At 35.7% G+C, this 12,626-nt stretch overlaps 1 protein-coding gene across 7 annotated transcripts in view; it reads right to left on the reverse strand.

The window, feature by feature from the left end:
• LOC145660614 (putative ATP-dependent RNA helicase DHX35) overlaps positions 1 to 12,626 on the reverse strand; it is a 589,276-nt gene that overhangs the window by 210,078 nt on the left and 366,572 nt on the right. For all 7 annotated transcript variants that reach the window (XM_081725887.1, XM_081725888.1, XM_081725889.1 and 4 more), the window contains one exon: positions 5,801 to 6,087. In XM_081725887.1, the coding sequence (XP_081582013.1) occupies positions 5,801 to 6,087 (287 nt within the window). The remainder of the gene's footprint in view (positions 1 to 5,800; positions 6,088 to 12,626) is intronic.

Raw genomic sequence — 12,626 nt, forward strand, 5'->3', positions numbered from 1 at the left:
TCCTAACCATCTACCTGTTTGGACGGTCGAGCTGGAATCCTCCCACACCTATGATTCTCCTGCTCTTATATAGAAGATACAACCAACAGTCACCAGCCAGACGCTTGGTTTAAATATTTTAAAATTAACGAACAAAAAACATAAACGGGCAAGATTAGCGTTCGTTTCTGGCTCTCCCCTAAGTAGAGGCTATTAAAAAAAAAAAAAAAAAAAAAAGAAATTCTGTTGGGAAAAGAAGGACTGCTGTTAGTTAACAAGCCATAGAAACAAAATTATACAAACACAAGAATAAAAATATAGATTATATGAACTGTAATAATAATTTACCCGGTCGGAATTTCTCTCTAAATCTATATTAACTAAGAATACAATATACAAGAATAATAAACAAGGTAATAATTACAAATATTAATAGCAGCTCCATAAGAGGGGACTGCATGTTACTTACGTTTCCACAAAAATGAAGAAAAAAGACACTTAATTTTGCACTTAAAAAAAAGAAAAAAGGAGCCATTAGTCCAAATCACTTGTTCAGACTCTTTTAGTTCTTTGAAATATTGAAAGACACTCCTTTTTTTCTAAACACACACACAAAACACAAATAATCGAGAGCCCATTGTCCGCAAGCGTGCACTCTCGGCGGTCCCTGTCGAATATATATTATATACCTCTAAAGTCGGAAACACACTTAATTGTTTGCATACTTCCACAAGACATACAAACACCAAATTTTGCATACTTGTTCGTCATGGGATGTGAGTAATGGGAAAATTCCGATATCACGAAAAAGGCGACATTTTCCATGTAAATGAAGTGTCGAAATTTTTCGTCGTTTCGAAATGCTGGTTTTTAGAGTAGTTCCGCACACCATAGAAACGTCATATTTTGTCAGGCAGTGAAGCTAGGAACATAGTTTATGATAGAAAAAAGAGCATTAAAATTCGTTTTCGTTTCGCGGCGCAAATCGAAAAAATGTGAAATTTGTAATGGCTGTATCTAGGATGTTGAAATTTCGAGGTGATGTTTATTCTGATGCGTAGTTTGCGAATCCACCCTTAAACTTGAAAAAAATAGTCATGTTCGGTGTCAGAAAGTTCTAGGAATGTTATAAGGAAGCGTCTAATTCTACACAACTTGTAGATATGGTGGAATCACGAAATTGCGATCAATTGTGTAGAGTACAGCGCATGTGAGGGGAAAAATCCGACATGTTGGAAAAGTCGTCATCTTCGATTCAAAATGGCGGCTCAAAAATTTGTAACCATGAAAATTGTAAGTTGTGCTCTTGGTAGGTAAGCCATGTTTCGCTATGTTATTAAGGACGTAGTTCAGTTTAAGTGAAGAAACAAATCATTGGAGAAGTCGCCATCTTGAATTCAAAATTGCCATATTTTTGAATTGCCTTCATTTGGCCTCTTATGTGGTATATTGAGTACAATAGAACAAACAGAATTCAACGTAGTAAGTTAGCTCCGCGGTAAAGTGTCTGCTTTCTGAGTAGCAGGTCTGGGTTCGAATCCCCGCAGACCTTGTTTTATCTTGCATTTTTTTTCTTATCACGTTGCTTCATTTTACCAAATAGTTTCTGTTGGCATTGCGTGAACAAAATATTTTCGTTATTACAGACATAGACGGAAAGGATATATTTATACGCTAACTGTTGAGATGGTCTCGAAACTAGGCAGTATGTTCGTGTAAAGTTTCGAGACGATACTGAAGTATTTAAAATCAAACATATGTAGCTTTGGAAATGGAGCATCACCAGTGTCTCTATCGGAAGCAATGTTCGGGGGGGGGGAGTATTACCCCGGGGGCACTGCTGATAACATTCTATTTGTTATTGTGTTATAAACGTATTATTTTGATCTCGCCAGGGGCGCTCTGAGGAGGCAGTGTCCCCCAAAAAGAGCCTGAAAGAAACATTGGGCATCATTTTCACGATATAGTGTCCATACAAGACAACAATACATTTTGTCTCGCGACAACAGTGTCTGCTTCAAACCGGAAACGATTGCAAAATATCTCTCTCCCCTTTTATGTTCCTCGTTAAGATACATGCGTATACCAAATTTGAAGTGAATACCACAAATGGAAAGTATAAAATATTAATTTTAAGAAAATACACACACACACAGAGGGACGTACGCAGGGGGTGGGTCCTGGGGGTCCGGACCACCACCAAAATTCCAACTTTTGAGTAAATTTAGCCTAATTTTGGGGACAAGTTTAGGAATTTCAACACTGATATTGAGTTTGGCCCTTCCCGAAATAAATTCCTGCGTACGCTACTGCGCACACACGCTCATACATGCACACATACACACACAAATGGACATCTTTAAAAATTGTCTCGTCGGCAGTGTACATAATTTTAATATATAAGATACGTGGAAAAGTGCCCCTTTCGATTTAATAGTTTTAGTTGCGGGTCCGGTTGGAATGAAATGCCGTATATAATAAAGTCAAGCTTATTTTCAATCACCTATGCTATAAAAATAAACTTTCAAAGAAAGAAAAAGTGAGAGAAAAACTTGTTGGGAATCGAACCCAGGTCTTTTGCACAGTAGGCTCACGTCGTTCCCCTACACTACTCAATTCCTTAGATTTTGGACTTCCTACTTACTGCTCACATAGTACTGGTACGTAGCGGGCCCGCGTTCGTGGAATTACACCTCTAAAATCGGAATAGGAATCGTGTTATATATGTGTTTTTTAGGATGATTAAGGAAATGATGTCTTGTTATTTGATTGTAATAAGAAATTAGAAAGACTCGATTCTAGTACAATGTTTTACTACAGTGTAGTAAGTGGTGTTTAAGTTGCTATAAACAATTTTTTTTAAAAGCCTCCAATAATATTCATATTCTACATTACCTAGTAAATAAACGTCTTCATTGAAAATATAAGAGTATAGATACAGGAAGACTGTATGTAATTGTCCAGTATAAATAATCATTTCAACAAGTCCTGCTGCCCGATAATTACTTTTGTACCAAAGGACAGCATTGTAATACAGTGTACTACGTTACTGTGCAAAAACTGGTGTTCAATCAAATGTTATGAACTAATGTTTAAAAAGCCTTAACAAAATTCATATTTACGAACAAATTTAGTCTTCCTAAAAATTCAAGACGAGAGATACAGGTAGACTGCAAGAAATTGTCCAGTAAATATGAAATATTTCAAAAAGTCTTGCTGCAGGTAATATGTACTACTATGCCGAAGGGTTCCATTATAAGGGACTTTTCTATATTACAGTGCAAAATAGTGTTCTCTCAAATGTTACCAACAAATGTTTAAAAAGCCTCCAACAATAATCATATTTGTAAATCACCTACAAATTGTAGTCTTCATTGAAAATACATGAATAAATATACAGGGAGACTGCAAGAACTTGTGCAGTATATATGAAACTTTTTAAGAAATCTTGCTGAGGTAATATGTACAACTATGCCCAAGGTTTCCATTATAATCCACTGTACTACATTATAGTATAAAAGTAGTGTTCACTCAAATGCTATGAAAAAAATTTAAACAATCTCCAACAATATTCATATTTGTAAATTATCTAGTAAATTGTAGTCTTCATTGTAAATACAAGAATAAATGTGCAGGAAGACTGAAATATTTTCCCACCCTTATATCACAGATATGAATTACTTTTCCTGCAGGTAATATGTACAATTAACTACAAGGACACTATTATATTACATTGTACTAAATTACACTGCAAAACATAATATTAAAAAATGCTACGAATAAATATTTGAAAGGTTGCAAAAATCACATTTGTAAACAGTAAGTGTTTTCGCAAAATGCAAGGTTTAATAGGTAGGCTATTGGAAGACAGTGTCCGCTGTTTATGTTTGAGAAAGTAAATTCTGTTATTGTCTCTAACATGTATAGGTGTGCGCAAAGTGTACATAATAAGCCATGCACATGATTGCCAGAGTAGAAGTAGTAATAGAGTTCTTTCTAATAAATTGTGTGTTTGCTTTTCAAAGTTACATGGAAGGAATAATACCGGTTGAATTGAAGTATGTGTTGGTAACAGGTGTCTGCTGTAAAGGGAAGTGAATTCCTGAAGGAATAGTTTTCTAGAACATGACACCTCATGGCAAAGACCTGACCGGGGGCCTGGGGGCGGAGCCCCCAGCGAGCTTTAGCGAGTATATATATATATTCACAAAATCAAAACAAACAAATAAAAAACACTGCTGTGTCAATCCTTAAACACATCACAATTTGGAGTTCCGTCCAGTGATAGTTCTTTTCTATTTCAGAACTTCAATCTCTTCGCCATTTATTGGTCCCCGTCGTTCAATCCTTTACCTGGAGTGAGTGGGAGTCCACTGGATCATCCTCCGGGCAACTTGTCGATGGTTCAGAACTCGAACCCGGAGCCTCCGCTACCGATGAAGGCCTCTTTCGTAGTTTTTCATATTCTCTCAGGTCCTTGAGAGAAAAATTGCTCGGGTCACCTTGCAGAACACGTTCTGGGTTCGGGCTCGACTTCTGTCTCGCGGCCCGGTACTGCTCTTGTTATAAACCCAATAACAATATTTATACTAACATGCAATTTTACCTTTTTCTGAATAGGTATCAAATCATTCAAAGAAACACTAGAATCATCTGGTCATATATGTGTATTTGCCTCAAATATTTATGAAATGCTACATGAATGAGGCATTGGTACTTACTGCGTACATTTTATATAACATTGATAAAAACATATTATGAAACAACTTCACTTTCACGAAATATCATATATGATTGTTTTATACTTTTCAGATACTAAGATTTTATTAACACTGTATATAGCCTATGTTGAGGTTTTCGAAACACACACGATCACTCGCTTGTTTGAGTTTAATATAGCTTGAATATACACATTATCATTTCCCTTTCTTTTGTTTATCTTAATGAAACACCACTTCATAAAATAAAGGGAGGATCCTCGGAGGAGATCAAGATGATAATTTCCTCATCACATAATTCAAATTTATGTTTCTTCTTATATCATGCTGCTTCCCATATTGTAGATGTCGAATGTGGAGCGTATAAAGTAAAGCTACACCAGCAAAAATACTGCAAAGCCACTTTTGGACGTAACTCAAATTATATCATCCTTTCCACTTAACTGTACATGATATTAAACAGATTAAACAGATGTTTCGTCGGTAATAATATTTCTAATAGTTACTATCCTATTTGCGGAATTTATAAGTATCTTACAGCGTAACGCAATACCTACTTTTTAAATCGTGTTAGGATATTTTTCACTTTCTTTCTAAACTATTCACATTCTTCTAGTTCTAAGTGGCACAAATTGAATTTATCACATTTTTGCTAACTATAGTAAGTATTTTTCCACTATGAAAATAAAACTTTTATTTTTAACGTAATTTGTTTGCCTGTAGGGACTACACTTGTTTTTTTAAGTTAGATAATCCCGCGACTGACTGCCGCTTGGAGCGCGTATGTAATATTACGCCAAACGTAAGATTTGTAAAGTCACTCTATCTTTGCACTGAAAGAGATTAATATGATTCAGTATACTTGGTGTCTACTTTACAAATGATTAGTGTTAGACAAAATTCACGTGACTCCATTTCACTTTCATTTAAGAATATTGATCTGCTTTAAATACGAAGTCATGGTAACTACAAGAATGATGTGTCTGAAAAGGTAGACCTTATATCCAATGCCCATGATATTACTTTACTTTTCACCTTGGTGACACTTACTGTATATAAAAGCCGTTTCGATCTTCGTCTTTTCATGTATAGTTTATTCTTACCTGCTGTTATCAATGCCTTCGAATACATAGGTTGGATGGAAAACTCGGCCATTCTCACTCCAAGGGGTTGTGTCAGATATCCTGATCGGTCAACAGCACCTAACAAATATAATGTTTCTATTGCTGATAGCAAGCTTTCGGAAGGTGGTGGCGACGGAAAATCAAATCGCAGTATGTTATCAATGCCAAAGGCTTTTAACTGGAGAACGGCCATAGAAATGTCTGTTCTCTGTATCTCTGGTAAAGTTGTTACTTTTAACTTGTAAAAGTCATCTTGTGTGTACATCCTGAAAAGATGAAAATACTAAATCAAAATGACATTACCATAATTTACCTTCATATTTCATAATACCACTTACAATATCTAAGTGTATCTTGGGTCCACGAAATGAATTCTCATTTTCAAGATAACAAAATAGTTGAATTTTTGACAAATGTTCATTTCCTAACTCATCCAACGCTACTGGGACCCAATTTGTTATTATGATTATTATTTTAAACATTTTTACTGAGTATCGACTTTCGTCATTTCAATGCACAAGACAAGGCAGTAGCAAAACGAATTATATTTATAGATAAATGCTATGAAAGAATTAGAGCAGAATAGATTCCCATATTTGAACTACTAATCTAGTTTCCGATATATAAGGCAGGATCTTGAATTTCGAGAGCCCATAAAGCCTCTTTCACCACAGATAGAATACTGCCCAAGCGACTATGGTCTCTGCTGTCAGTCCCACAAACAGATAGTATCACGTAATTTGGTATGTAGTTCGTAGTATGTTGTTTTCTTGAGAACGTAACCGACAGAAAGTTTTTCGAGAGATTTTCTCACTAAGCTTTAACTCTACGCAAGATCGAAAGAGAATCGTTCATTCATGAAAGAAGAGCGACTGACTCTACTCTATTGCGAAAATAGCAACTCCAATAATAAACTATGATTTACCATAGATGCATCGCATTTTGTGACATAATTTTTCATTTGCATCGCATTTCTAGGACTTTCTGTACGGAACTGGGATGTGATACCAGGGACGGAGTAAGCTTAGTATCTGAAACAAGATTTCTTTTCAGCAAGCACTGGGATTACTTGGGAAAGTTATCTGTTCGCAAATCTCGCGTGAAAGCAGCAGGTTTCTCAATGGAGTTAAATCTCGTGAAAAGGGTTGGAAATATTTTTTCTCTTTAGAATGATTTGAAAGACAGAATTCTTGCTTGGGTGACTCTACAAGGTTTGGCATCGTAACTTTCCTTGCCACAGTTCGCACAAGGAACGGACATCGCAATTTAAAGCTGCAAAGAGAACTAGAACAGGGTGAACTCTTAGATGGTAATATCCAATGTAAAAAAATGGGTATCTTACTAAACGGAAGGGAAAAGATCAGTGATTAAGTTGGAAGCAGTTCACTTGACATTTTACTTCTATTTGAAAAAAATGAAATGAAATCTTTGAGTTTTACGTCCCACGGTTATGCCGGTTAGGCTAAAGGAGACGGTGATAATGAGTAATGAATGATATGGTGGAATGAAGAAAGTGGGAGGAAGCGGGAGAACCCCGAGAAAACCCACGCACACGGTGTTTGTCCACCACAAAGTTCACTTGGCGGGGCTGGGATCGAACCCGGGACCCAAGCACCAGAGGTGAACGCTCTACCACTGAGCCACCGCGGCCCCTTTACTTCTATTTGAAGCTACTTCTGCAACATTACATTAGTTGGGACTTGATTTGAAGTTTAACATTTCTTTCAGCACCAAGGCTATATTAGAAGTGCACCTACAGCTTAACGTTGGAACCGAACCACATGAGCTCAACCAGGAATCGAATCTGAGTCTGCCGTGTCGAAGATGTGTATGCTAATCATATAGCCACAAGTAAGCTTTACTTCTTCGACATATTGATCAGCGAACATGGATCTGATCTCCTCTTCGATGATATTTAGGAGATCTCAATATGAAATATCTCCCCGAGTAACATTCTTAGACAGTGTGGTTCTACTGCGACGCGAAATGCCTTAATGCTGTATAGTTTAAGCAGTTTCCCTATGCTTCTCGTTGAGTATCTCCATCAATAGATATCTATTTCTCAGTTTCTTTATAAGTTTCACCTATCCGGCTGTGTAGTTTTTCATTTTGTTTGACAAGTTCTTAATAGCAGTCGTGGCCATGATGATTTCAGTTTCATAGACGTATCTGAAGTTCGTGCTTCCATTGTGCTCTTTCATAGACACAAGTTCAATCTTTTCCAAGAAGAATTGTTTTGACATGATATCCATTGCTCTGTTTAAGGCCGCTATATATTTAACTTAAGATAGAGAGATGGCGTGGATGAAAATATAATGTACAGATCGAATCGACTGCCACACACCGAAAAACATTTACGGAGTTATTTTGACCCCTTGCAAAGATGAAATTAAGAAAAAATTAAAACGATACAGACTGCGAAAGAATCTTGTAATGCAGGGACTCTCAACCTTTTCCACCGCAATACCACCAAAGCATACTAATTACAAATACGACAATATGTCGTACGTACCACGAACAGCAGCTCGCGTACCATGTACGTGTATCATAGGCTGAGAAATCCTGCTGTAGCTTAGACCATTTTACCATATTTTGAGGAAGACGTAAAGAAGAGGTTTACAACTAAAATTTGTGCACCAATTGTTAATACTGTCAAAAATTTACGCAATTTTCTCCTTGCAAGTAATATTCTCGTTCATTATATTTTCTCAATATATGATTGGCGGATGCCTTGCAATTCAAATTGTTCCATGTGCTGAATTATGCGTAAGCAAGTGTTGTCTCAACTCATATATAGCCTCTTATTAATGAACGCATATTGTACAGGAATGCGTGGAAATCAGAAAATGTGATCAAAAGCAAATGTAAGTCAGTAATAAACAAATAGCTTAATAAAATGTCAATTAAGCCAATTATTCTGAAAAAAAAAAACAAAAAAAAAAAAACAGTCATTTACTATACTCAAAATTTTTGTGTCTCCAATTAATTACTTAAAATATACAAGATACCGAGTATTTATAGGTAATGCACTATTTATTGTTTTCAATCTTAATGGTCGGCAAAGTAAATTCAAAGCGTTAACATCAGAAAGAGATTAATGAACTTATATAAACAGTATTTAGAAAATATAATCACTGTATAGATGTTCATACGTAGTTTTCATAAATCCAATTACTATACTAGTCGTACTCAAATATAAATTCCCATTAATTATTCTTATATATTTATATGTATATCTGGCAATATGTGGCAATAAATGTATAAGAAATTGCAAAATACAGGTCTCGATGACTCAAATAATTTTACAACGAACGTTTTGAGGGCGTCAAATCCGTTGTAGACTCTTTCCCCGCCGACAGTGCAGTTTCCGTGCGTGAAGCGCAAGCTGCGTTTTCTGATCTCAAGATATCTTCTTTGCTTTCGTATATTACAAGCATTTTTGGTTGGCTTCCGGAGAGCATCAAGAAATTGGAAACTTCTGGACTCTTGTTTTAGGAATCCCTGAGTGTCCTGGAGGATGCGAGAAAGAAATTAGATCTTGTCCGAGGAGAAGCTGGTGTGAATGTTGCCGCTAAGTTCTACAGGGTGTTGGAAAGGAACCCTGGGTTCGTCACATTACTTAGTGTGTGCAAAAGCCTGAGTGGAGAAGTTTCAGAAGATCTGAATGATATTTCCCCCGAGAAAATTCGCTTCATGAAATACGCCCCAGTGACATCACGTGACGTAGAAAGGTCATTTCTCTTCCTATAAAAATGTAATGTCAGACAAGCGTCTCTGTATGTCTTCTGAAATGTCGCAAAATATATCGTGGTGCATTGTTTTTCTAAATAAGCGCCTCAAATAGTGTTTGGATTGAGTTTGAATATTAGAAAAATTGTAACATCTCTTAAACTGTCATACAAGAAGTGATTGTTTAGAAATAAACAACGAACTGCTTTAACTGAGTGCAGTGCATATATTTCTGCTATGTTTCTAAATCCATGCAAGAATAGTTTTGGTAAGTGCATTGTGAAAACTTCCTATTTTGTTTAATATGCCCTCTACTAATATTCCAAAACATTTTTTTCCGAGTTGAACTGCGTTTTGTTTCATGTTTAATGAATGACCTAATTATTGGAAAGCTTAGCATTCCAATTCATTTTCAAATTTGCTTAATTACATTAAATATCACAATGCATAAAAAACAAAATATAGTGAATAATAAAGTTTATGCATAATAAAAATACATACATTTATAGCAAAACATATATTTTAGCGATATTTTGATATTACATATTTGAATGATGTTACATATTTCACAATATGTAATTAGCTTTTTTCCTTACATATTTATGTATATATTTGGAAAAATGATATTATATATGATCCGGGCTCTAGTAATAATACATCTCATATTTCAAAATAATTTAGGCTAAATTAGATGCGAGTACATTTAATTTAAATTGAACTTCTGGAATGCACAGTACGAACGTAGCTAAAAGAAAAACGCTGTCGGGATTCGAACTTAGCAACATCCACGTAGGAACTCCTCTACGTTAGCCATTCACCTAACATATAATGAGTTAAACGCGCTGTTTTTCAAAGTTAGAGGTGGGCATCCAAGTGACATTTCCATTGCTTTTTCTCTTTCCTTGCTCTTTTCAAACGTCTAACATGTTTACGACGATTTGTTTTATTTTCCACTGGAGCTTCGCAAAAGGTGATTTATGTCTGAGTACTTAGCACTACTTTACCAGACGATTCTATCAAATATAACTCAATTAACACAATTGTAACAAATTTTTACTGCCCCCACCCAGTTAACTTTTGGATTATTCTATTCTATAAGTTTCTGAATGTAGCTACAGGACAAGTATATGAATAACTGCGTACAGTTCTCCGTGAATGAATGTATAAAAGCGTGGTGTGATAGCTAAGAGGTTTCTGGGTCGAAACCCATCTCAGAATCTGAAGATTTTATAAATTCTTAATTTCGTAGATTTCAAGATCTTCTCTCCCTTAGCAATCATCTGATGCTCTAAAAAGATTCTCACCATTAATTCGATAACTGGCTGATGTGATCCCCGCAATTCAGAAATTTTTCTTCATCTGTAACACAAAATCACAAATTTCGTCACAATACGGTTACTGTCCGACCATTTTTTCTCTAGTTCCAAATTTTCATATCTAAATCATCCCTCTGTCTTAGGGGTGTAGCCAGCAGTTTAATGCAGGAGGGGCTCGTCGTTTTTGAAGGGGGGCCAAGCCGAAAAAAATGTGTTGCAGCTAATGTTTTTGAGTTGTGAAAAAAAAAAGATTTTTTTCCTTTCGGAATACTAAAACAACTGCTTTTTATATCCTAATATAGTTTTTTTTTTTATATATATATATTTAATCCAGAATTACTGTCCCGGACCAAATGTTATACCTTTGTGCGTAACTATTTCAGTTTAAGCCCTTGTACAGTACACAGAACCTATCTACATAAAATTGATTTTCTTTGAAATTGCTCTTAATTTCTTTAAGATTTCCTAACAAAAATATTTATTTATTATTCGACACTAAACAAACAATTATTTTATTAACAGTTATTTCTTACTTCCTGTTTTATACCAAGTAGCACTTAAAAAAAGCAAATGAAATTCAAACTGAAAAATTGAATAAAAACTTTGTTTTTCACCAAATTTTCCACATGATAAAAATGTGTTTTATAAAACAGTAGATAGAGCATATAAAAATATAATGTATTTACAAATTAATTTAGAACCAATGAACCAACAAGTAAATGTTAGGATAGGGGAAGAACTGACGGAAGAGAGTGCAATTGGAAGGGGAGTTCGACAAGGATGCTGCCTCTCGCCAACACTATTTAATGTCTATCTAGAAGAAATAGTGAAAAAGAGCCTACATGATGATGATGGCACTTCGGTAGGAGGTAGAATGATTAGATGTATAAGATTTGCAGACGATATGGCGCTTGTTGCAGAATCTGAAAAGAAAATCAATAAAATGTTAGGAAAAATGAGAAAGGGCTTTGAAGAATATGGGATGAAAATAAATGTTAAAAAGAGAAAAGCCATGGTGATTGGAACAAAGGGGTCTGTGTCAAATATAAAAGTAGGAGGGGAGAAAATAGAACAAGTGAATAGTTTTCGATACCTGGGTAGTGTTCTTAGTAATGACATGAAATGCGAACGTGAAATAAAAGCAAGGATAGGAATGGCGAAAGAAGCCTTAAAAAAAAAAAGAAAAGTCTGTTTTGTGGGACCTTGAACAAAGAGTTGAGAAAAAGACTCATAAAATGCTTCGTGTGGAGTGTTGTACTGTATGGGGCGGAAACGTGGACATTACGTAAAGGTGACGAAAATCGACTGGAAGCCTTCGAAATGTGGGTGTGGAGAAGAATGGAAAGAATTAGTTGGGTCGAGCGGAAAACGAATGAGAGAGTGTTAGAAATGGTGGGTGAGAAAAGAACACTTTTAGATATTATTAGGAAGAGGACGAGAAACTGGTTGGGACATTGCCTAAAAAGAGATTGTATCATGAGGGACGTCCTAGAGGGTATGGTGGCGGGAAAGAGAGGGAGGGGGCGAAAGAGACTACAATTAATGGATGATATTAAAACAGAAAGATCATACGCGAAGACGAAAAGCTTAGCGGAGGACCGTGGAGCATGGAAGCTTCTCAGCTGCGGCAAGTGACATGCCAATAAAGGCAGAATACCTATGATGATGATGAATGTTTTATGGTAGTATTTATAGTACTTTGTTAAAACGTTTGTCATCAAACTGTCAAATATAGATCGCAGTAAATTGTGTAATCTGTT

The sequence above is a fragment of the Thermobia domestica genome, chromosome 9 (genome assembly GCF_964235325.1).
Source record: "Thermobia domestica chromosome 9, izTheDome1.hap1.1, whole genome shotgun sequence".
NCBI classification, from domain to species: domain Eukaryota; kingdom Metazoa; phylum Arthropoda; class Insecta; order Zygentoma; family Lepismatidae; genus Thermobia; species Thermobia domestica.